General features: G+C 38.6%; 1 protein-coding gene across 2 annotated transcripts in view; it reads right to left on the reverse strand.

Moving 5' to 3' along the window:
- Arsk (arylsulfatase family member K) overlaps positions 1-27,200 on the reverse strand; it is a 40,175-nt gene that overhangs the window by 1,281 nt on the left and 11,694 nt on the right. The window contains exons 4-9 of one of the 2 annotated variants that reach the window (XM_029544013.1): positions 17,158-17,434; positions 8,429-8,600; positions 2,124-2,348; positions 845-1,069; positions 225-507; positions 156-162 (exon numbers count right to left, since the gene is read on the reverse strand). In XM_029544013.1, coding sequence (XP_029399873.1) covers positions 156-162; positions 225-507; positions 845-1,069; positions 2,124-2,348; positions 8,429-8,600; positions 17,158-17,434 — 1,189 coding nt within the window. Of the gene's footprint in view, positions 1-7; positions 508-844; positions 1,070-2,123; positions 2,349-8,428; positions 8,601-17,157; positions 17,435-27,200 lie in introns of those variants that run through there. The other variant, XM_021208667.2, reaches the window with a different exon arrangement.

The following is a 27,200-nucleotide window of genomic DNA, read 5'->3' on the forward strand; positions in this document are numbered from 1 at the left end:
GAGAAGAGTGGGCTGCGAGCCACTGGTGGAGTGGAGAAGAGTGGGCTGCGAGCCACTGGTGGAGTGGAGAAGAGTGGGCTGCGAGCCACTGGTGTACTGGAGAAGAGTGGGCTGTGAGGCACTGGTGTACTGGAAAAGAGTGGGCTGTGAGCCACTGGTGTACTGGAATGGGCTGCTAGCCATTGGTGGACTAGGGAAGAGTGGGCTGTGAGCCACTGGTGGACTGGGGTGGACTGGACTGGGCTATGAGCCAACGCTGGATTGCATTTTCATACTTCCGTGGATCTTTTTGCCAATCTTGATGCCATCTAAGGTGTGCTATAACATTTGAGTAATTTTGCCCTACACTTTGCTTCCACATGATAAACTGTTCTTTATTGTATCGATGGACAGAAGCAGATACTTCAGGGTAGTTTATAATAGAACGAAGCTTCTGGTCTAAAGAATAAGTAATTTCTGGAAATTCTGTAGCAATGTTTGTTAGCTCATCCGGATCCAAGGAAAGATCTGAAAGAAAAGAAAACAGTTATGTGCTAAAATAGTTTTGTTAGAATATCATTGTGACAGATAATATATTAGGATTTATTTTCATTTTTTTTTCTTCTGGTGTAAGATGGGTATTATGCATTCACATTGGCAGCATACCACATTCATAACCATGTTCTGTACCGAGACTAGATCTAAATAAACACTTACTCTAAACCATGAGACTGGGGTGGCCTATTGTAGCCTATCCCAGCCTGAGAAGCAACAGGTATTTATTTACTTCAAAAACAATTACTGACTCTCTCAAGCATGTGGTGCAGATCTGCTCATTGCACTTAATCTGTATCAAGCAGCTTACCGAAGAGCTGAGGCTGCACGGAAGCACCATCAGAGTAGGCTATGTACTTCCACTGGCCAGTTCGTAGCATGTAGGTAGAAGCATTTGCATTGCATCCATGGAATTCACTCAGAATCCAAGGTGGATGGTGGAATTTGAATGCCTGTTCATTTGCAGATGCATTCGACAACAGTGTCAACAAGGAGTATCCACTCAGATTTGGAGGCAGAGCAATCCCAGCAATGTCTTCAAAACAAAAGGAAAGTGTTCTTTTGTTTTGTTTTGTTTTTGTTTTTGATTGCTTTTGTGTTAACTATTTTTTGAGTAATTGGAACATTCAGAAACATCATCCAATCACTAAGGGTTGCAGAATAGAGATCATATATGGATTTGCAACCTAACTTCCTAGACTGAGGTGCTCACACCATGATCATGCTATCCTGAGTAACCCCTCTGCTTCCTCATTCCTCCGAGAGATATACTAGTATAGTATAGTAGTACTTTTATCTGAAATGTTCAGTCTTGGTGAAAATTAGCTACCTTGAAATTTGAGAACAGTGTCTGGCATACAAGGGTCCCTCAGTCAAAATTAGTATATATGAGGCCAGCCTGGTCTATAGAGTGAGTTCCAGAAAAGTCAGGGGCTACACCAAAAAACAAACAAAAAGAGATGTAGCCTTGTTGGAGGAGATGTGTCACTGAGGGCAGGCTTTCAAACGGAAAGGAAAAGGGACAGACAGACAGACAGTATATACTAGATAATCTGTTTAGCTTCTTTACCTGATGTCTTGCTGTCCTGAATTCTATGTTTCTGTCAGAGAACACCTGAGATGTGGTTCACAGTGTGTTCTCTCTGCCTCATGGATGTGGATCAAGATGTCTCAGTTGTTCCTGCCACTATACTATGTTTGTGCTCCACCATCACAGACTCTCACCCTCTGAAAAAATAAGCCAATTAATGCTTTATTTTAAAAGTAGCCTTGGCCAACGTGCTTTGTCTCAGCAACAGAAACGTAACCAATACACCCTGTAAAAGGTGATAAAAGATTCCATAGTAGAAATACTTATATTTTAGGGAGGACGTGGTAGAAAGTTGAATGTTGTATATAAATAAATAAAATAAAGTTATAGTCATATCCTGATTGTGAATCTTTTGAAGAGAATATGGTGAAGGCCATAGATCTGTGAGCCATCATCCTTGCCTTTCTGACTCTATGAGTGGGATGCTCAAGGCAGGAGGATTCTGAATACTTTGTTTGTGTTTTTTCCTCAGCATTACAAACACAACCACAGTACTTACCAAGCATAGTAGGGTAGATATCCACAAGAGAAACAACACTTGGTACTTGTAGGTTGGCCTTAATTCCTGGTCCCATCATCAGAAAAGGAACATGGACACTAGCTTCATACATACTCATTTTATAAAACTGTCGGTGTTCCATAGCCATCTCTCCATGGTCTGAAGTATATATAACAATAGTTTTCTGAAGAAGATCTAACTTGTGAAGAGCCAAAATAATTTCACCTACAATAAAAATCAAGAAAAATTAGTTTTAGCTTGTGTTTTAGTTCATCACACAACTGGACTGAGTTTGTTGGGATATTGCTTACCATCTAAATAAAACATACAGTTTACACATGCTTTCTCCTCAGCTGACAGACTGGAGAGAGGAAGGGGGTCAGACAGTACCTATCCGATCATCTGTTCAGCTGCTTTACTTGATGTCTTGCTGTCCTGAGTTCTATGTTCCTGTCAGAGAACACTTAAGGCTAGAGGGGCTTCTTCCTTTTAGTGCCTCAAATGAGGAAAGAGAGGCAAGTCTGGAGTCACTACGTGTATGATTCAGATGTTAACGAAGACTGATACCACTGCTTACCCACAAGTTCTGCACAATAAGACGAGTTATGAGCACTCAGAACTTCCATGCTACCTTTGATCCCAGCCCCTTATGCAATTGCCCTTTCCTGCTCCTAAATCTGGCTTAAAGTTATGGATATTCCACCCTTAAAGAAGGGTGAGCCACACAGACAGCACAAGCCATGACTTAGTTAACTGAGCAGCAACATTCTGAGAGGCCTTGTTTCTTTGACTTGGAAGTTGCTCCTCACTGGAATTATGAAATCACAATAAAAGAAAAATTATTTTCATTTTGGTAGATCTTGAACTCTTGGGTGCAAAAGTCTATATTAAATACACATATTGTAGGTCCAGTCAGAGTTGAGGTCTGATGCTCTATAGAGTTAAAGAACTGCTTACTAATCATGTCTGAAACCCACTCCACTCTTCTTTCCCCTCAATAGTATTCCTGATACACTCAATGGATATCCTAGTTCTTTCTTTCTTTCTTCCTTTCTTTCTTCCTTCCTTCCTTCCTTTCTTTCTTTCTTTCTTTCTTTCTTTCTTTTTCTTTCTTTCTTTCTTTTTTAGATATTCTATTCCTAAAAAATCTGATAATCCGGTTTTTTCACATGTCTAATTAAAACTTCAGATAATATTAGGCATGTTCAGAGTAGTGTGTCCTAGGACTTAAACCTTCTGCAGCTTCCCTCTGTCTAATTCTTTAGCAGGACACACAAGTTCTTCATCTTAAGTTCTCTATACTTAGCGTCCTCAACTATTTGATAAATCTAGTAGTCCTAGACTACACAGTAAACCCTGAAAAGTGGATCAGATTAGGCTTTTTGCCTCTGTGTGAATGCCCTTTCTCCTACATTTCTGTCACGTTTTCATCCTTCTTTTGTGATCAAGATGGTGACATCTTCTCTTGTAGAGAAAATTTGATACAGTAATTTGGCTCCTTGAGCGAGGAATCATAAACAAAACCTAGGTTGATGTGATCTAGGTGGACTACAGCTATGCTCTTAATGTACACCTTTAATCCCTCTGGCTGAAATATAGACAAGCCTTCATCACACACCTTTAATTCCTAATAATGTGCCAATGCCTACTTCAGTAGTGATTCACAACAGGCCTGAAAACCTGGAACGAGTCCTGAGGAAAAGAATCTCAAGGCGATTCAGCCTCCTGGAGTCCTGGCATTTTTAATAATCTATATACACGAACCCTATCCGTATGCTAGTATGATATATGCTATCTTTCAATATTATTAATGCCTTTAAAGATTAAACTTTTACCATAGGTGAAGTTTCCTTAAAGCCAGTGTTCCAAAGTCCTGATAATTCCTTAAAGCCAGNAGCTCGGAATTCAGCAAGAAGGTTACCTATTCATTAACATTCTAATTCACTTCTAGTAAAGACAGGTGAAACCGATTAAGCATCACAAAGAACAGAGCCAAGCTCAGGGCAAAGCTTAGGAAGTAGGGGGGTTGTGGTTTTGCATTATCAGATTCCCCCCCCCCCCCAAAAAAAAACCAGGTTCTTCCACTAGGCCCAAAGGGACAGCATAATAGAGGATTTACTGGGGACCCCTGGCAGTGGGGTTTAACTATTGACTAGCCTTGCACCTGGCTTCCTCCTCAAGCTGCCTGGTCCCACCTCCTGGTCTTTTGTCCTTNGTTTTGTGTCACTGTATCTGCAGATGTATCCTGCCCCGCCTTCCTTGTTTGATCTGTATTAAAGACGTGATGCTCATTTTGATCAATACATTCAGTTTTACACCCTCTCTCATGTGGACTGTCTGTCACTCATTCGCCAAATCCTCGCTCACCTGCAACCAAGAGACCCAGTTCCACGCAGATCAGGGACCCAAAGTGAGGCCTGTCTGTGGCAATAATGTAGGTAAGGTTAGTTTCTAGAAGAAAGCAATTGTGATTGAAAGTAATGTCTAATTCAGAGGCAGACAAAGTGATGAAAGATTTGACAGTGAGCAATAGGATATGCCCAACTTTCACAAAGATACCACAGGAAAGAGAGGTGATTTAAAAGAGAAAGACACACACACACACACACACACACACACACACACANANAGAGAGAGAGAGAGAGAGAGAGAGAGAGAGAGAGAGAGAGAGAGAGGACAGTTTTGTTTTACCAGGACAGTATTATACAGACAGGTTGCAGGTGAAGACAGAATGAGTCAGGGAATGAGAAGGAGCCAGAAGATTAGAACAGAATTCTAGAGTTAGCTTGAAGCCAAGCAGAACAATTCAGTGAGAAGGTGAGAGAAGCCAGATTGAATCAGCCAGCTTGGAGAGGAGTTTGAGCCAGAACAACTGAGTTGATCCAGCCAGCCAGAATTCAGAAAGAGGTAGAAAGGGTAAGCATATTCAGCAATAAGCCTTTGAGACAACATCTAACAAATAAAAACTACATTTACATCTGGCCTCTGAGGAAATAAAAGCAACATTTAAATTTTCTGCTCCTCCACACCCAATCACTCGCTCTCTAAGCTCCCTATGGTTTGTTTACAACTACAGCAATGTATTATAAACTCTAGTGGTTATCTATATGTATGCCCATCGATATGCATACATGAACCATAGCATCAGGGCTGACGTCAGAGGACAACTTTGGGAGATGGTTCTTTCCTTCCTCCATGTGCTTGGTGACATGCACTTTACTGTTCCGTCTTGCTGGCTGCACTGTGTTTGTCTGATGTATCCTGAGCTATCAGGTACTGTTTTGGGCATTATGTTGAAAACTGTTAAGAAATTATATTCTTTCTGTGTATTTCTTTCTTAATGTACAGGGATTAAAAGTATAAATTATAAAGTTAAAAAAGGTATATTTACAATCTTATTCTTCTCCTCTCTAAAAAAGAAATAACATTAATTTAAGACATTACAATTATTTCTCCATCCCAGGGCCTTTATATTTTATGCTTCATCTGTCTAGAATGTTCTTGTTGTTATTTACATGGCTGATCATTTCCCCAGTTTGTGTCTCACAAACCATATTCTGAGAAGTATCTACTCCAGATACTCTGTTAGAAAAAAAGTGTAAATTTAAAGTTAGAAAAAAATCATTTGCTGATAAAAGTTGTGGATAAAATTATTTCTATAAAATTATCTCTATGTGAACTAAAATAAGAAAATTCACCATTTACTTTCATCTATACCTTCCACTATTTACATCACATTTACCACAGTCTGTTCATCTATGAGCATCTGCTAATTTTCTTTTTTGTGAAGACACTTCATGAGCTGTACTATCTCACTCCCTACAGCAGCATTGAGTATGCACTATTTCACTCTAGTAGATGCACTTGCAAACTTTTGAAAGCAATCTGAAGATGCAGGTGGCTAGACACTCCCCAGCATCAGGAAATATCAATGAAGTACAACTTAACTGTCAGATGGAGGTATGGCTAAAGAAACACTTAAAATATTACTGTCCTACTGTCCTAATGGGGGAGAACATGGAGCCACGTGTGGTGGTATGTAATGATGCTAATGCTTGGGACACAGCAGCAGAAGAATCAGGAATTCAAGGCCAGCCTCTGCTACATAGTAGATTCAAGGTTAGTCTGGGCAACATGACCCCCTGACAGCCCCCCTCCATATCTCTCTCTGTCTCTCTCTCTTTTTCTCCCTCCTCCCATCCCACACAATGTGAACTTGGAAAGTCCTTGTTACTTTTTCATATTTACACTGATTATGTAAATAATGTATCTATATGCCTTCCTTTTTTCTTTCTGCTGCATTCTATTTACTCAGTGAGTACTTCTAACAACACAGGTGGTTATTCTCAAAGTGTTTTGGTGTGTAGAAAGAAGTGCTGCCCATACTTTTACCAATGCAGTTATGTTTTATCTCAGCAAAGTGAATGAAACAATGTTGTGAAAATAACTTGTCATCAAAACTGTTGTTTTTAAAAACAAGGTTTCTTCAGTAGAAACTGGAAACAGTACTCCAGCCAACAGCAAGAACCCTTCCACAGTCATCTTATGGAGGCAGGCTTGTCTGAGTGTCAAGAAACCCAGGGACTGCAGTCATTAGAGGAAATGGATCTGAGTTGTACGTGACTCTTACACTAAAGAATCTATGGAGAATGCATTTGGTTGTAGGTATTACAAGTGTGAAAATAGTTTATAAACACTAACAAAAAAAGTCTCTGTGTAAAAAAAAATATTAGAGGTTTTAAAATGAGATTGGTACATATTTAGTAAAACCAACAAAAGAGTAAATATTGAGGGGTTAATTATTTAAACTGAACTTTTTTTTCTCATAGTGAATATATTTGAACTAATAAGGAGATTAGCTAAAAAATTTACAGATCTCAAACTTTATATGACCCAGCACAGGGGAAGGCCAGGGCCAAGTAGTGGGGGTGGGTGGGTTTGGGAGCAGGAGTGGGGGGGAGGTATAGGGAACTTTCAGGATAGCATTTGAAATGTAAATAAAGAAAATAATAATAAAAATAAAAAAACAAAGAAAAAATTTACAGATCTCATAAATTAATGGGACTATATTTAATCTGTTTATATTATTTAACATTTTAATGATAATAGCCTCCCAATTTTGACTTATAAATATATAATAATATATTTCTTGTCCTCTTTGCTATGAGTCTTAGCCTTTAAGAATATTAATGTTTTCTTCTAGGATACTATGTACATGCTGAATCTGTTGATCTTTCTGAGTGAGAAGAATATAGTAAACAGAACTTGAATTCTATTTACGCTGGCTTGACACTAAAAACAGAATGTATTTGGAACTATAGATTGACCTATGGGTCTTCTCCAAGAGCAGCAGTTACTCTCAATAACTACTATGCTATACCACCAGCTTCTAGAATGCATTTTAAGCATGTTTAAAATGATTTGGTGAAGCAAACATTAGTTCTAAGCTCTCTCTACAACACCTTAACTTACCATCTGCCTCATTCCTAAGACTGACCTTCCCAGAAATCATAAGATTTTTTATTGGATTTTCTCACTTTAATACATATGAATGATTTTGTAGAAATAATTTCATCTACAACTTTTTTTTTGGTTTTTCGAGACAGGGTTTCTCTGTATAGCCCTGGCTGTCCTGGAACTCACTTTGTAGACCAGGCTGGCCTCGAACTCAGAAATCTGCCTGCCTCTGCCTCCTGAATGCTGGGATTAAAGGTGTGCGCCACCATCATCTACCACTTTTATCAACAAGTGTATTTTTTCTAACTTTACATAAAAATATTATTTGACACCTAATGATACAAAGCGTGTGTAAGAAATTAACATGCTTAAAGAAAAATTAAAAAGATTTTCTACTCTGAATTCCTCGGAGTCTATCCATTGGGCTTCTGAGGACCATTCAGTAAATCCTTAGGTTCCATAGAAAGAGTTCATGGTCACAAATCACTAAATTGATTCCTCTCCATCAGTGTTTGGAATGTCAAACTCTTCATCTCTTGGAAGTAAGCTGCCACATGCTCGTGTTCAGCAAAGTACACACCTGTTTAAGGCCAATTGTATTTTGTTTCAGGTAGCTTTCTATGACTCTTCTTTATGTATGAACAAATCTGAGAACTTACACATGATTAAAATATGAAGGGCCCTTTATCCTGTTATTTTTGTGAGTCAAGAGTCTCAAAGTTCTAAGTATTAGGTATCTAAGCAACTGCTTTATGAGATATCTGAGGATGCTCCTGCAAACCCCAAGTAGCACAATTTGTTGGAAAAATATTTTCTTCATGAAATTGCTTATTAATTACACCACCTACCTAGCATGGCATCTGTCTCAGCACACATAGCATAATAAAATGCTCTAATGTTCATAATTTCATTTTCAGTAAACTTCCCAGTGCAGTTTTTTGTATAGGAGGAGTAATAATCCACAGGGTGCATTTGTGACAAAGCCAACCACTTTGGGATTTTGATTGCATCATAAGCTACCTGAAAAGGAAGAAGAAAAAGCTTTACATGTACAAATCAAAATATTCCTTTCTTCCAATGTGTATCTGTGGTGAATTTCAAAATGTTTCCTACATAGAATGACTGAAAAGAATAGCTTCTGGTTCCCATCTACACCTGGAGCTGATCCTGTGCCACAATGCTCCATACACAAATACCACAAGGAGAGAGCTGTTTTCTCAGGAGTGTGGACACACCTGTGAGCACAAGTAAGACCACCACTTCTGCACAAATTCCTGACCCAAGAGGTATCTGCCCAAAGCCGGGCGTGGTGGCGCACGCCTTTAATCCCAGCACTTGGGAGGCAGAGGCAGGCGAATTTCTGAGTTTGAGGCCAGCCTGGTCTACAAAGTGAGTTCCAGGACAGCCAGGGCTACACAGAGAAACCCTGTCTCGAAAAAACAAAAAAAAACAAAAAAACCAAACAAACAAAAAAAAAGAGGTATCTGCCCAGAGCCATCATGACACAGGAACCAAAGAACAGTCGGGGACAAGATCCTTCTGGTTTCCGTCTGCACCCCAGAGCTGACCCTGTGCACAGCTCTCCATACCCAAATTCCTCTCGTAGAGAACTAGTCTCCCAGGAGTGCTGACACACAGGCTTGCAGGAGGAACAAGCCACAGTCAGAGATAGCAAGACCAGCTAACAGAGATAACCAGGGGGAGAGAGGCAATGGCAAGAACATAAGCAACAGACACCAAAGCTACTTGGCATCATCAGAACCCAGTTTTCCCACCACAGTGAGCCATGGATACCCCCAAACACGAGAAAAGCAAGATACTGATTAAAAATCACATCTCATGATGATGATAAATAACCTCCTTAAAGAAATACAAGAGAACACAGGTAAACAGCTAGAAGCCCTTAAAGAGGAAACACAAAAATTCCTTAAAGAGTTACAAGAAAATATAACCAAATGGGTGAAGGCATTGAACAAAGCCATCCAGGATCAAAAAATAGAACTAAAAACAATAAAGAAATCACAAAGGGAGATAACCCTGGAGATAGAAAACCTATGAAAGAGATCAGGAATTACAGATACAAGCATCACCAATAGAATACAAGAGAGAATCTCAGGTGCAGAACATACCATAGAAAACACTGAAAAAACAGTCAAAGAAAACGCAAAATGCAAAAAGGTACTAACCCAAAACATCCAGGAAATACAGGACATAATGAGAAGACCAAACCTAAGGATAATAGGTATAGAAGAGATTGAAGATTCCCAATTTAAAAGGCCAGTAAATATCATCAACAAAATTATAGAAGAAAACTTCCCTAACCTAAAGAAAGAGATGCCCATGAACATACAAGAAACCTACAGGACTCCAAATAGACTCAGCCAGAAAGGAAATTCCTCCCATCACATAATAGTCAAAACATTAAATGCACAAAACAAAGAAAGAATTTTAAAAGCAGTAAGGGAAAAGGTCAAGTAACATATAAATGCAGACCTATCAGATTACACCAGACTTCTCACCAGAGACGATGAAAGCTGGAAGATCCTAGGCAGATGTCATACAGATCCTAAGAGAACACAAATGCCAGCCCAGGCTACTATACCCAGCAAAACTCACACTCACCATAGACAGAGAAACCAAGATATTCCATGACAAAACTAAATTTACACACTATCTCTCCACAAATCCAGCCCTACAAAGGATAATAGATGGAAAACTCCANCACAAGGAGGGAAACTACACCCTAGAAAAAGCAAGAAAGCAATCTTTCAACAATCCCAAAAAAAGGTAGCCATACAAACATAAAAATAACATCAAAAATAACAAGAAGCAATAATCACTATTCCTTAATATCTCTTACCATCAATAACTCAATCCCCCAATAAAAAGGCATAGACTAACAAACTGGATATATAAACAGGACCCAGCATTTTGCTGCATAGAGGAAACATACCTCAGTGTCAACGATAGACACTAACTCAGAATAAAGGGCTAGAAAACAATTTTTCAAGCACATGGTCCCAAGAAAGAAGCTGGAATAGCCATTCTAATACTGAATAAAATCAACTTTCAACCAAAAGTTATCAAAAAGGATAAGGAAGGACACTTCATACACACCAAAGAAAAAGTCTACCAAGAAGAACTCTCAATTCTGAACATCTATGCTCCAAATGCAAGGGTACCCACATTCATAAAAGGAACTTTACTAAAGCTCAACGTACACATTGCACCTCACACAATAATAGTGGGAGACTTCAACACTCCACTCTCATCAATAGACAGATCATGGAATCAGAAACTAAACAAGAGACACAGTGAAAGTAAAAGGTACCATGTTGATTATTGACAACATAATTGGTCACAAAACAGGCCTCAACAGATACAAGAAGATTGAAATAATCTCATCTGACCTATCAGATCACTATGGATTAAAGCTAGTCCTCAATAGCAACAAAAACAACAGAAAGCCCACATATATATGGAAGCTGAACAATGTCCTACTCAATGATAATTTGGTCAAGTAAGAAATAAAGAAAGAAATTAAAGACTTCTTAGAATTTAATGAAAATGAAGCCACAACCTACCCAAACTTATGTGACATAATGAAAGGCGTCCTAAGAGGAAAACTCATAGCTAGGAGTGTCTCCAAAAAGAAACTGGAGAGAGCATACACTAGCAGCTTAACAACACACCTGAACGCTCTAGAACAAAAAGAAGCAAATACACCAAAGAGGAGTAGACGGCTGAAATCAACCAAGTAGAAACAAAAAGAACTATACAAAGAATCAACAAACCCAGGAACTGGTTCTTTGAGAAAATAAACAAGACAGATAAACCTTTAATGAGACAAACCAGAGGGCACAGAGACAGTATCCAAATTAATAAAATCAGAAACGAAAAGGGAGATATAACAACAAAAACTGAAGAAATTCAGAGAATCATCAGATCCTACTACAAAAGCCTATTTTCAATGAAACTGGAAAATCTAGGTAAAACGGACAATTTTCTAGATAGATACCAAATAAATCAGGATCAGAGAAACCATCGAAACAGTCTCATAACAGTCTCATAAAGAAATAGAAGCAGTCAAAAATCTTGCAACAAAAAAAGTCCAGGACCAGATGGGTTTAGTGCAGAATTCTACCAGACCTTCAAAGAAGACCTAATACCAATAGTCTTGAAACTATTCTGCAAAATAGAAACAGAAGGAACACTACCTAACTGGTTCTATGAAGCCACAGTTACACTGATACTAAAACCACACAAAGACCCAACAAAGAAAGAGAACTTCAGACCATTTTCACTTATGAATATTGATGCAAAACTACTTTATTAGTTCTTGTAAACCGAATCCAAAGCAGATCAAAACGATCATACACCATGATCAAGTAGGCTTCATCCCAGGGATGCAGGGATGGTTCAATATATGGAAATCCATCAATGTGATCCAATACATAAATAAAGTAAAAGAAGAAACACCCACATGATCATTTCATTAGATGCTGAAAAAGCATTTATCAAAATTCAACATCCCTTCATGTAAAAAGTCTTTGAAAGATCAGGAATGAAACATGGTAAAACCAATATACAGCAAACCAATAACCAACATCAAACTAAATGGAGAGAAACTTGAAGCAATCCCACTAAAATAGAAGACAAGTCTGCCTAACTATTTAATATAGTACTTGAAGTTCTAAATGGAGAAATGAGACAACAAAAGGAGGTCAAAGGGATACAAATTGGAAAGGAAGAAGTCAAAATATCACTATTTGCAGACGATATGATAGTATACTTAAGTCATCCCAAAAATTCCACCAGAAAACTATAGCTGTTAAAGAACTTCAGCAAAGTGGCTGTATATAAAATTAACTCAAACAAATCAGTGGCCTTCCTCTACTCAAAGGATAATTGGACTGAGAAAGAAGTTAGGGAAACAACATCCTTCACAATAGCCACAAACAATATAAAATGTCTTGGTGTGACTCTAACCAAACAAGTAAAAATTCAGTATGACAAGAACTTCAAGTGTGTGAGGAAAGAAATCAAAGATCTCAGAAGATGGAAAGATCTCCCATGCTCATGGATTGGCAGTATTAATATAGTCAAAATGGCCATCTTAGGGAAAGCAATCTACAGATTCAATGCAATCCCCATCAAAATTCCAACTCAATTCTTCACCGAGTTAGAAAGGGCAATTTGCAAATTTATCTGGAATAACAAAAAAACCTAGGATAGCAAAAGCTATTCTCAACAATAAAAGAACCTCTGGGGGAATCACCATGCCTGACCTCAAGCTGTACTACAGAGCAATTATGATTAAAAACTGCAAGGTTCTGGTACAGTCACAGACATGTAGATCAATGGAATAGAACTGAAGACCCAGAACTGAACCCACACACCTATAGTCACTTGATCTTGGACAAGGGAGCTAAAACCATCCAGTGGATAAAAAGAGCATTTTCAACAAATCGTGTTGATTCAACTGGCAGGTAGCATGTAGAAGGATGCAAATTGATCATTCTTATCTCCCTTTACAAAGCTCAAGTCAAAGCGAATCAAGGGCCTCCACATAAAACCAGATAAACTGAATTAATACAGGAGAAAGTGAGGAAAAGCTTTATACACATGGTCACAGGGGAAAATTCCTGAACAGAACACCAATGGCTTATGCTCTAAGATCAAGGATTGAAAAATGGGACCTCATAAAATTGCGAAGCTTCTATAAGAACAAGGATACTGACAACAGGATAAAATGGTGAACAACAGATTGGTTAAAGATCTTTACTAATCCTACATCTGATAGAAGGCTAATATCCAATATACTACTCAAGAACTTAAACTCCAGAGAACCAAATAACCCTATTAAAAAATGGAGAACAGAGCTGAACAGAGAATTCTCAACTGAGGAAACACCAATGGCTGAGAAGTACCTAAAGAAATGTTCAATATCCTTAGTCATCGGGGAAATGCAAATTAAAAGGACACTGAGATTCCACCTCCTACCAGTAAGAATGGCTAAGATCAAAAACTCAGATGACAGCAGATGCTGTAGAGGATGAGGAGAAAGAGGAACATGCCTCAATTGTTGGGGGGATTGTAAGCTGGTACAACCACTCTGGAAATCAGTCTGGTGGTTTCTCAGAAAATTGTGCATGGTATTACCTGAGGACCCAGCTATACCATTCCTGGGCATATACACAGAAGATGGTCAACATGTAATAAGGGCACATGCTCCACTATGTTCATAGCAGCCATATTTATAATAGCTAGAAGCTGGAAACAACCCAGATGTTTCTTAACAGAGGAATGGATACAGAAAATGTGGTACATTTACACAATAGAATACTACTCAGCTATTAAAAACAATGAATTAGGTGCCTTGAGCAGACCTTGGGCCCAAACTCTGCAGCCAGTCTCAAAACAGCCAGAGGCAGCTCCACTCTGAGGCACTGCAACACACCTAAGATCAGAGGATCAGAGGTAAGGAGGACACAACATCTGTCCCAGACACTGGGAGTAACAGGGACTGGCAGGACCCGGGCATGCAGAACACCAGAGCAGTGGCAAGGGTTCCTTCTGGTCTGTCTGGGCCAGGGCCCAGAGCACACCTTGGGCACAAACTCTGCAGCCAGCCCCACAACACCCAGAGGCAGCTCCACTCCCAGGTGCTCTAACATACCCAGGATCAGAGAATCAAAGGATCCCAGGAGCTTGGTCACACCAGGATCTCAAGGTCCCAAACACAGCTTGACTCCTAGGAGCTCAGTCACAAACAGGATCTCAGGAACGCAGGATCCCAGAATCATAGGATCAAAGAGACAGCTTGACTCAGAGGAGTTCTGAAACAACCAGGATCACAGGAAGGACAGGCTTCAGTCAGACATAGCCAGGGCAGGTAGCACTAGAGATAACCAGATGGTGGGAGGCAAGTGTAAGAACATAAGCAACAGAAACCAAGGTTACTTGGCATCATCAGAACCCAATTTTCATACCATAGCAAGCCATGTATACCCCAACACACCAGAAAAGCAAGATATGGATCCAAAGTCACTTCTCATGATAATGATAGAGGACAGTAAGAAGAACATAAATATTCCCTTAAAGAAATACAGGAGAGGGGGCTGGTGAGATGGCTCAGTGGGTAAGAGCACCCGACTGCTCTTCTGAAGGTCCGGAGTTCAAATCCCAGCAACCACATGGTGGCTCATAACCATCTGTAACAAGATCTGATGCCCTCTTCTGGAGTGTCTGAAGACAGCTACAGTGTTCTTACATATAATAAATAAATAAATCTTTAAAAAAAAAAAAAGAAAAAGAAATACAGGAGAACACAGGTAAAGAGCTAGAAGCCCTTAAAGAGGAAACTCACAATTCACAGACCATATGAAGCCCAAGAATAAGGAAGATCAAAGTGTCCATGTTTCTGTGTTTCTTAGAAGGGGGAACAAAATAATCACAGGACGAAATATGGAGACAAAGTGTGGAACAGATACTGAAATAAAGGCCATCCAGAGACTGCCCTACCTGCAGATCCATCCAGTTACTAAATCAGTACGCTATTGTGGATGCTGGGAAGTGCTTGCTGATAGGAGCCTGATATGGCTGATATGCCAGAGCCTGACAAATACAGAGGCAAATGATTGCAGCCAACCATTGGATTGAGAGCAAGTCCCTGATGGAGGAGTTGGAGAAGGGTCTAAAGGAGCTGAGGAGGTTTGCAGCCCCATGGAGGGAGCAACAGTGTCAAAGGGCCAGACCCTCTGGAGCTCCCGGACACTGGATCACCAACCAAAGAGCACACATGGAGGGACCCATGGCTCTGGCTGCATATGTGGCAGAAGACATCTTGTTGGACATCTGTGGGAGGAGAAGCCCTTGGGCCTGAGGGTGTTCGATGCCCCAGTGTAGGGGAATGCCAGGGCGGGAAGACAGGAGTGGATGTGTGGGGGAGCACCCTCACAGAGTCGGGGGAGGGGGTATGGGATAGAGGGTTTCTGAAGGGGAAACATGGAAAGGGGAAAACATAAGTGTAAATAAAGAAAATATCCAATAAAAAAAAACAAAAATGAAATAAAAAAAGAAGAAAAGAAACAAATGGCTATGATGCACGCCAATTCTCTGAGTTAGCAATGGGCAGAGTAAAACTTATTTACACTATCTGGAGGTGGGGTGTTTGGAATTTTCCCTGGCTTTCCTCAAAGGCTAATAGGAGAACAGATTTGTCTCCCAGTGACAATTCACAAAAGAGGAATGAAAGAAAATTCAATAAGGATAACTATTCACCAAAGAAAGGAAACACACTAAGACTGGAGTGAATTCAGATCAGACACATGTGAAATTATAGAAGGAAAGGCTGATCTTGGATGCTGACAGTGCTGCCATCTCAAAAAACAAAAAACAAAAAACAAAAAACAAAAAAACAAAAAACAGATTCCCAGTGAAAGGAACTTAGGGACAAGATTTCTATCTAAGTAGGTAAACCAGTTTGAAAAGGATCAAGATTCAAACAGGAGAGGCACTGGTAAAAATGTTCACTTTAAAAGAACTATTGCAGAAATATTTAAATTGGAAGCTAAAAAGTAAAATATAGGAGATGATCCAAATAGAGAAAAAAATATGACAATTTGCCAAGCCAGTAGAAGATGCTTGCTGCAGATCTGCTGCACAGAGAAGGTGGGCACTGCTCACTGCACATCAGCTGCACAGGGGAAGGCAGGCACTGCTCACTACACATCAGCTGCACAGGGGAAGGCAGGCACTGCTCACTGCACATCAGCTGCACAGGGGAAGGCAGGCACTGCTCACTGCAGATCTGCTGCACAGGAGAAGGCGGGCACTGCTCACTGCAGATCTGCTGCACAGAGGAAGGCAGGCACTGCTCACTGCAGATCTGCTGCACAGGGGAAGGCAGGCACTGCTCACTGCAGATCTGCTGAACAGGGGAAGGCAGGCACTGCTCACTGCAGATCAACTGCATAGGGGAAGGCGGGCACTGCTCACTGCAGATCTGCTGAACAGGGGAAGGCGGGCACTGCTCACTGCAGATCTGCTGCACAGGGGAAGGTGGGCACTACTCCCACTGTATACCTAGTATGCTTTTTACAACACTGAGCCTAAGAACTTCTGTTTTCAGCACAGTATACTAAATAATACATTTTGCTATTTCTATTTTTATTGACAATCCAAAGCAAAATTTTAAATATTTTGACAGATGTTTTCAATGTTTTTCGAATAAAAATGATAATCTTTTCTTTTGACAACAAAGAATGTTTTTAATAGTTTCATTCTGTATGGTTATTTTTACCATCATGAACTGGAGGAAGTGAGGCCTGCCTGCACTCCAAAGATAATGTCTTTTAGTTCCTTTTTATAGACATATCACATGTACATCTATATAGTTAGCAAGCTCTAATATTTTATTTCAAAAATATTATCCTTTGAACAAATTCATTACCAGCTTAGTTTAAAAGTATAAGTCCCTAATTTTTCCATAAAAATAGTAAAAGTAAGAATGAGCTAATGCCAGGTGACTTAGCATATGTCAGTGTCTGCTTTTGAGCACACATAGAATACTTACCTTTTCAAGCCAGTAAAGAGAAGTGTGAAACGTAGAAGAGCCAAAGTTTTCTCCTGAAGATGGTGAAGGGTAAGGGTGTGGCAAATTCAATCCCAAGTAAAGGACAAATGGTTTGGTGTAGTTAACCTGTCTTAGCCATTCGATTGCTTTGTCTGTATTCTGCCAGTCCTTGGCCATCACTCTCCTTCTTTTCTTATCAGGGATAAGATTAACTACAGGCCTGCCTTCTTGTCGGAGCAAGAATGCAACTTCTCTTGTCCATGCTTCCACACGGTTACTGAGGGTGTAAGAAGACAAGTGTCAGTAAACATTCACGCAACCTTAAAAACTGGCTAAACAAATGCTGGAAAGCAACAGGGGAAATGGTTTTAAGACTCCCTTGTGGAAGTGTTTAGATAACTGTTTCACATCTCAGTTAAAAAGCTGTTGAGTATTACAGATTTAAGATTTATGGAAAACAAATGAATATTCATCTGTGCTAAGATTAGGACAAGGTACTTAGAATAGTTAATTTTTTTTTTTAAGAGAAAGGTATTAGTTGTCCTAGCTGGTCTTAGGTCAATTTGAAACAAGCTAGAGTTATTTTAAAGAAATGTCCAGGTTTATGAAGCTGATGTTGTTTATGGAGCATAGTCAGCATTGCCAAGAAACTTGCTTTATAGTGCCCATTAATAAATCCATTTAAAGTGCTCTATCAGATGAGAAATATCTTTTTAAGAATCTAGATAATAAGTTCAGCAAAATTATATTTCATATTAAAACATAATACTCAGAAGAAATTTCAGACCAGAAAATGACCAAAGGCCCATGGATAATGAGCACAAACAAAAAGTTTTCCTTTTTCCCCCTACTTGATCACTGAAGGTAGACAAAGAAATTGAAGCAGCTATAATAAAAATATTTTTGATAGTACATAGTTAATATACTTGAATAAAAATATCAAACAGTTGGATTTCAGCAGAATTGCACCTAACAGCTTCAAAATAATTCTAACAGATGTGAGACTCCAAAATTGGGTTTTCTGGGGAAAATTCTCTATACTATAAAGCATATGACATTAGCTTCTCAGTCTTTTGTTTATACCATGCCAAGCAATGTTCCTATACCATATGCATAACATCACTGGTGTTCAGAGTAGAGTCCAAGGAGCTCAAGGGAAGCAGCACACTGTGATGTGTGAATGTGAGGAAGCAAAGTACTTTTTTGTTAACTTAGCAGTGTTCTACAGGAAATATTACTGCAAAATTACTAAGAAACAAACTGGTAATGCAATGGAACTAGCTGCTCATCTTTAAATGGCTCAGGTGTGGACAAGCATTTGTAGCATGCTGAGACTGTACTATAGTTAACCCTACGATTCACTCAGAAATGAATCTAGAGCCAAGGAAGATCATTAGCCTTTCTGTTGATTAACGTTATTAATACCATTTTTTGGTGAAGTTATAAAAATATACAGCTAAACTTCTTTTATTACCTTAGGAATAGAAACTTTAAAAAACCCTAGACTTGTAATGAGTTTACAGGCTCAAAAGTATTACTTCTGTAGTTTATGAAACTGAAGGTACGAATTGTGGGTAGGCTAAGGATTTAGCTGAGTTTTCTTAGCATGTGTGAGGCCTGGTTTCAATGCCACAGATAAAGCAAAGCAAGAATCTCAGTCATGGAAGATGAAACCGCTGGATTTCTTGAGCCTGTTCAGCTGCACATGTTCTAGCTATCAGAAGGATTCTGGGTAATAAAACCAAACCAAACCCAAGCAACCAAGCAACCAACCAAACAAAAAACCCAACCAAACAAAAAACCCAAAACATCTTTCACTATTGTAAAGATGATGTTGACAGTATTACTCAGGACAACATATCATTCTTCTGGACACCAAAATTTAAAAACAGTAAAGTGGGGAGTCCTAAAGGAAATTACTAAGATGCCTATTCTTCTTAAGAATAACCTTATTGTGGAGAAGCCATCTAGAAATATAACAAATATCATGTCAGATTACAAAATTATAATAGGTAGAGAGGAGATAAAAAGTTATTCAGTAGGCACTGGAATTGCAGGGTGGCAGAGGGCTTTCTGGTCAGTGTTCTGAGTCTTGTGGTCCCCGCTTTGTCCCCATCTGATTCTTTCTAGTCAGCATTTTGTGTTGGTCTGGAGGGTAAAGCGAGTACTGTGCCTTCTATGCTGTTTACCAAAGTTTCAAGCGTTAAGAGTTCTGCACACATCCGTTCTTTCGTTTAGGAAGTAGCTCTCTAGTTTCATTTGTTTGGAAGGATTAAGAAAATGTTTATCCTGAACATGTTTAAAATAAATCTCTTCATGAGCAGAAAAAACACATAATTGTAAAATGCAATGACAGATGACTTGATTTATAGTTTTCGCTAGTCAAACAATTAGCAGTTTGTTTGATTTGTTTTCTGATAGCATTAGATGGTATAATAGTTGTCTAGTTGCTGTGATAAAATATCCTAACAAAAGCAACTTTGGGGAAAAGAGGTTTATTCTGACTTGTAGTTTTAGAGTATCTACCTTGGCAGGAAGGTTATGCATACCATGGTAGATGGTCATATTGTATGTAGGGTCAGGAAGTAGAGAGAGAAAAACACATGTTTGTGGTCAGCTCTTTGTTTCCTATTATTCAGTCTGGAACCTGAGTCCCCAGGGGCATACTCAGCTGCCTTGAATGGCATGTATCAACACCCCTTCTGGCCATTCCCCTGTCCATCAAGTTGCCAGGCCATACCCAGCTGCTCTGAGACTTGGACTGTTCCCTGAGTTCCATTCTCCAGCCTAAGTCTGTCCACCGGAGGCCTGCTGCACCAGGAACATCCATGAACAAGACTGCTAAAGGCCAGCATAAGAATATAATCAACAAAAGGAGAGAAATATGGTACCTTCAGAGCACAGCTATCTTACTATATAGAAAGCTCAAGATATCTTAACACAAGCAAATCATAAGAAAATTACCTTAAATAGAATCTTATAAAGATGATAGAGACCTTAAAGAGGAAAGGAATAAATCCCTTAAAGAAACACAGGAAAAACAGTTAAACAAGTTAAGGAAATTAATAAAACTGTTTAATGCTTGAAAATGGGAACAGAAGCAATAAAGAAAACACAAACTGAGGGAATTCTGGGAATGGAAAACCTAAGGATGATAACAGGAACAACAGACACAAGACCAACAGAATACAGGATATGAAAGAGAGAATTTCAAGCATAGAAAATATTATTGAAGCAATTTATAAATGAGTAAAAAAAAAGTTAAATCTAAAGTTCCTGAAACAAAACATCTAGGAAACCTGGGATACCACGAAAAGACCTAACCTAAGACTAACAGGTGAAGAAGGTGAAGAGGCGGAGCACCAAAGACCAGAAAATATTTTCAACAAAATCATGGAAGAAAAATTTCCCAAATCTAAAGGAAGAGATGCCTATAAACATACAAGAAGCTTACAGAATGCCAACTAGACTGGACAAGAAAAGAAATACCTCCAGCCACAAATAATTACAACACATAATCTACAGAACAAAGAAAATATTAAAGCTACAAGGGAAAAAGGCCAAATAACATACAAAAGCAGACTTACCAGAATTACACCCGACTTCTCAACAGAGACTCTAAAACTAGAAGGGCATGGAGAGATGTCTTATAGCCTTTCAGAAACTGCAGACATCAACCTAGACCTCTATACCCAGCCAAACTCTCGATCATCATAGACAGAGAAAACAAGATATTCAAAGACAAAAGCAAATTTAAACAAAATCTATTTACAAGTCCAGCCCTACAGAAAATACTGCTTTAACCCAAGGAGATTAACTACATTCAAGAAAACACAGACATAAATAATTCCATACCAACAAAGGCAAAATAAGGGAAACACACACACACATAGGCAAACACACACTCTAAAATGACAGGAGTCAACGATCATTGGTTATTAATATCTCTCAACATTCATGGACACAAATCACACAATAAAAAGATATAAGCTAACAGATTGGACTTAAAAACAGGATCCATCATTCTGCTGCATAAAAGAAACATACTTCAACAACAAGCCAAGCAAACGGACTCAAGAAGCAAGCTAGAGTAACCATTCTAATATCTAATAAAATAGACTTTCAGCAAAAATTAATCGGGTGAGATGGGGAAGGACACTTCATACTTATTAAAGCCACCAAGATGACTTCTCAATTCTAAACATCTATGCCCCAAATGGAAGGGAACCAAATTTGCAAAAGAAACATTACTAAAGCTTAAATCACATATTGAACCCCACATAGTAATAGTGCAGGATTTCAACACCCCAATCTCCCTCAATGGACAGGTGACTGAGACAGAAACTAAACAGAGAAATAATGAAACTCACCAGCATTATAAATCAAATGGACCTAACAGATAACTACAGAACATTTCACCCAAACACAAAAGAATATACCTTCTTCTTAGCAACACATGGAAAATTGAGCATATAGTTGGTCACAAAGCAAGCCTCAACAGATAAAAGAAAATTGAAATAACTCCTTGTATCCTGTCAGATCAGCATGGATTCAGGGTTAGGACTGGACTCTAACAACAACAGAAACAACAGAAAGCCTACAAACTCGTGTAAGCTGAACAACTCTTTACTCTATGATCACTGGGCCAGGGAAGAAATAAACAAAGAAATTAAAGACTTTCTGGAATTCAATGAAAATGAAGGCATAACATACCCAAACTTATAGGGCACAATGAAAGCAGTGCTAAGAGAAAAGTTCATAGCACTAAGTGACTTTATAAAGATATTGGAGAGTTTTCATACTAGCAATTTAAAAGTACACCTGAAAGCTCTAAAAAAAAAAAAAAAAAAAAAAAAAAAAAAAAAAAAAAAAAAACAAGTAAACACATCCAAGAGAAGTAGATGGCAGGAAATAATCAAACTAAGGGGATTCAATCAATTAGAAACAATGGGAACAATACAAAAAAAAAAAAATCAATGAAACCTAGATGTAGTTTTTAGAGAAAATCTGTAAGATAGACAAACCCTCAGCCAAACTACCTAAAAGACAGAGACAGTATCCAAATTAACAAAATGAGAAATGCAAAAGAAGACAGAACAACAGATACTGAGGAAATTCAAAGAATTTTTAGGTCTTACTTCAAAAACCTTTACTCCGCAAAACTGGAAAATCTAATGAAATAGATAATTTTCTAATCAGATGCCACTTACCAAAGTTAAATCAAGATCCAGAAAACAAAAGCAGTTATTAAGTGCCTTCTCCTCGCCCCTCCACCCCCAAAGGGCCCAGGGCTAGATGGTTTTAGTGTAGACTTCTACTAGATTTTCAATGAAGATCTAAAACCAATACTCCTCAAACTATTCCACAAAATAGAAACAGAAGAAACACTGCTAAAATTGCTCTATGAGGCCACAGTCACCCTGATAACTAAACCACACAAAGATTCAACAAAGAAAGAGAACTTCAGACCGATTTCACTTGTGAATACCGATGCAAAAATACTTAATAAAATAAAATAGAACATATCAAAGACATCATCTGCCTGGATCAAATAGGCTTCATCCCAGGGATGCAAGGATAGTTCAATATATGAAAACGCATCAATGTAATCCACCATATAAACAAACTGAAAGAAATAAAATCACATGATTATCTCACTAGATGCTGAAAAACCCTTTGACAAAATCCAATACTCCTTCATGTTAAAAGTGTTAGAGACATCAGGGATACAAGGCCCATATCTAAATATAATAAAAGCAATATACAACAAGTCAATAACCAACATTAAAGTAAATGGAGAGAAACTCAAATCAATTCCACTAAATTCAGGGGCAAGACAATGCTACCCACTCTTTCCCTATCTTCTCAACATAGTACTTGAAGTTCTAGCTAGAGCAATAAGACAACTAAAGGAGATCAAGGGGATATAAATTGGAAAGGTAGAAGTTAAAATATGACTATTTACAGATGATACAAATGTATAAGCATTCCCCAAAATTATACCAGATAACTCCTATAGCTGATAAACACCTTCTTTGAAGTGGCTGGATACAATTAACTAAAAAAAAAAAAAAAATCAGTATACCGTCTTCATATAAATAATAACCAGGCTGAGAAAGAAATGAGGGAAATAATACCCTTCACAATAGTCACAAATAATATAAAATATCTTGGTGTAACTCTAGCCAAGCAAGTGAAATACCTGTATGAAAAGAACTTCAAGTCTCTGAAGAAAAAAATTGAAGAAGATATCAGAAGATAGAAAGATCTCCCATGCTCATGGATGGGTAGGATTAACATAGGGAAAACTGGTAACTTATCAAAAGCAATCTACAGATTCAATGCAAGTCCCATCAAAATTTAAAAACAATTCTTTACAGACCTTGGAAGAGAGATTATCAAGTTCACATGGAAAAACAAAAACCTAGGAAAGCTAAAACAATCCTGTACAATATAAGAACTTCTGGAGTTATAACCATCCCTGATTTCAAGTTATACTACAGAGCAATAGTAATAAAAACTGCATGGTATTGGTACAGAGATAGACAGGTCGATGAATGGAATAGAATTGAAAACCCAGAAATAAACTGACATACTTAATGGATACTTGATATTTGATAAAGAAGCCAAAACTATACAACAGAAAAACAAAAGCATCGTCAACAAATGGTGCTGTTCTAACTGAATGTCTGTTTGTAGAAGAATGCAAACAGTTCCATATCTACTACCCTGCACTAAACTCAAGTGGACCAAAGACCTCAACATAAAACCAGAGACACTAAATCTAATAGAATAAAAAGTAAGGAACTGCCTTGAACACATAGGCCAATAGCCAGGCACTAAGATTAACGATTAAAAAATGCAACCTCATTAAACTGTAGAGTTTCTGTAAGGCTAAGAACACCATTAATAGGACAAGACAGAAACCTAAATAATGGAAAAAAAATCTTACCAAATCTACATCTAACAGAGGGATTAATGTCTAAAATATATAAAGAACTCAAGAAATAAGACATCAACAAACCAAATAACCCAATTAAAAATGGGGTACAGAGCTCAACAGAGGAATCTCTTTCTAATGGTTGAGAAGCACTTGAAAGAAAATTTCAGTGTCCTTAGTCATCAGGGAAATACAAATCAAAAGACTCTGAGATTCTGTCTTATTCTTGTTATAATGGTGAAGATCAAAACACCAGATGCTGGCAAGGATGTCATGCAAAGCGAACACTCCTAAGGATGTTGTGCAAAGGGAACACTCCTCCATTGTTGGTGGGAGTGCAAACTTGTACAACTGCTACATCCACTCCAATAGTGACTTTCTTGGCAGGTTTAGAAACCTGGAAGCAGTCCTGAGGTGAAGAGTTTCACGGAAACTTAGTCTCCTGGAACTGCTGCATCCCTTAGCATCTGTATGCTTCCTTTCAGTATTGTTTTGCTATAAGTGCCTCCAAGCAATGAATTGAACTTTGATTCCTGGCCTTCACCAATGCCCTAGATAGTCCTTGAGCCGACTGTGGGCTTGGAATTCAGTAACAATGTTGCCTATTCTGTGACATTCAGAATTGCCTCTAGTATTGTAAGAGAGATAGTGAAAGAAATCAGGCNTTACTATCTACTACATAGAGTTAGAAATCTCAGGGCAAGCTTAGCAATGTAAGTTTAGAATTCTTATTATAGTTATGTATGGCACACTACATTACTTATTAGTAGAAAGTCCCCCCACACTATCACTTAGAATAAAAGCCAAGTCGCTCCCATATACAGGAATTTACAATGGTTTAGGAAGTAGATCAGGCTGTGGTTTTAGAGTATTGCATTATTCATGAGAAGGTTAGCTAGAACAGAACTCCCTAATTAGAACCATGACTTGGGTGTGAAAGCCCTTATGTTCTCTACTGTACATCATTCTCAACAATGAAGACCAGATCTGAGCAACACTTTTCAAGAGTGTCAATCAGACATTGTGAAATATCAGCCAGGAGAGAAAAATGCCACTGGCTAAGAGCCATCATTTTAGGCATTGTTAATATATGGATAAGACAGTTTAATCTTGAGAAGAGAGCACTCCAGGGAGTGCTCTAACCCAGAGACTCAAAGGAGATCACCATTTTCTCTCTGGTCAATCTCTTAGGCTGGTCCACTCAGGAAAGCACAGGCCTCAGAAGCAGCAGAGCTTCTGGGACAGGGTCCTACAGGCCTACATTTGCACCTAGGAGGTGGGACTGATCCTAAGCCCTCTGTGCACCTTCCCTGCCAGAGAAGAACTTGCCTCCAGGAAGTGTCTGACACAGGGACTCAGGTGAGATTAACATTTTCTCTCCAGTGACTCACTATGGCAGGTCCACTCAGGAGCACACAGGCTGCAGAAGCAGCAGAGCAGCTGGGACAGGGTTCTATGGGCCTACATCTGCACCCAGGAGGTAGGGCTGTTCCACAGCCCTCTGTGCACTGAGTGAGAGCTGGTCTCCCAGGAGTGCTGACAGAGGCTTACAGACTCACAGGAACAACCTTCAGCCAGAGACAGAAAGAACGTTTAACACCAGAGATTACCAGATGGTGAGAGGCAAATGCATTATCAGAACCCAGTATTCCTACCACAACGAGTCCTGTATACCCCAACACACTGGAAAAGAAAGATCAGATTTAAAATCATAGTTCATGATGCTGATAGATGATTTTAAGAACATTAATAACTCCCTTAAAGAATTACAGGAGAACACAGCTAAACAGGTAGAAGCCCTTAAAGAGGAAACACAAAAATCCTTTAAAGAATTACAGGAGAACACAACCAAACAGGTGAAGGAATTGAACAAAGCCACTCAGGATCTAAAAAATGGAAGTAAAAAACAATAAAGAAATCACAAAGGGAGACAACTCTGGAGATAGAAAACCTAGGAAAAAAATCAGGAGCCATAGATGCGAGCATCAGCAACAGAACACAAGAGATGAAAGAGAGGATATCAGGTGCAGAATATTCCATAGAAAACATTTACATAACAATGAGATAAAATGTAAAATGAAAAAAGATCCTAACTCAAAACATGGAGGAAATCCACAACACAATGAGAAGACCAAACCTAAGGATAATAGGTATACATGAGAAGGAAGATTACTAATTTAAAGGGTCAGTAAATACCTTCAACAAATGTATAGAAGAAAACTTCCCTAACCTGAAGAAAGAGATGCTCATGAATATACAAGAAGCCTACAGAACTCCAAGTAGTTTGACCAAAAAAGAAATTCCTCCGGTCACATAATAATCAAAACACCAAATACACAAAACAAAGAATATTAAAAGCAGTAAGGAAAAAATGTCAAGTAACATATAAAGGCAGACCTATTAGAATAACACCACACTTCTCACCAGAGACTATAACAGCCAGAAGATCCTAGACAGATGTCATACAGACCCTAAGAGAACACAAATGCCAGCCCAGGCTCCTATACCCAGCAAACTCTCAATTACCATAGATGGAGAAACCAGAGTATTCCTTGACAAAACCAAATTTATACAATATCTTTCCACAAATCCAGCCCTTCAAAGGATAATAAAGGGAAAATTCCAGCACAAGGAGGAAAACTACTTCCTAGAAAAAGAAAGAAAGTAATCTTTCAACAAATTTAAATGAAGATAACCTCATGAACAGAATCCCAACTCTAACAACAAAAATTACAGGAAGCAACAATTACTTTTCCTTAATATCAATGGACGAAATTCCCCAATAAAAAGACATAGACTAACATACTGGCTACATAAACAGTTCCCAACATTTTGCTGCATAGAAGAAACATACCTTAGTGTCAAAGACAGACACTACCTCAGAGTAAAAGGCTGGCAAACAATTTTCCAATCACATGGTCCCAAGAAACAAGCTGGAGTAGCCATTCTAATATCGAATAAAATCGACTTTCAAATTGTATCTTGGGTATTCTAAGTTTCTGGGCTAATTTTCACTTATCAGTGAGTCCGTATCAAGTGACTTCTTTTGTGACTGGGTTACCTCACTCAGGATGATATCCTCCAGATACATCTATTTGCCCAA

The sequence above is a fragment of the Mus pahari genome, chromosome 11, assembly GCF_900095145.1.
Source record: "Mus pahari chromosome 11, PAHARI_EIJ_v1.1, whole genome shotgun sequence".
Lineage (NCBI taxonomy): Eukaryota > Metazoa > Chordata > Mammalia > Rodentia > Muridae > Mus > Mus pahari.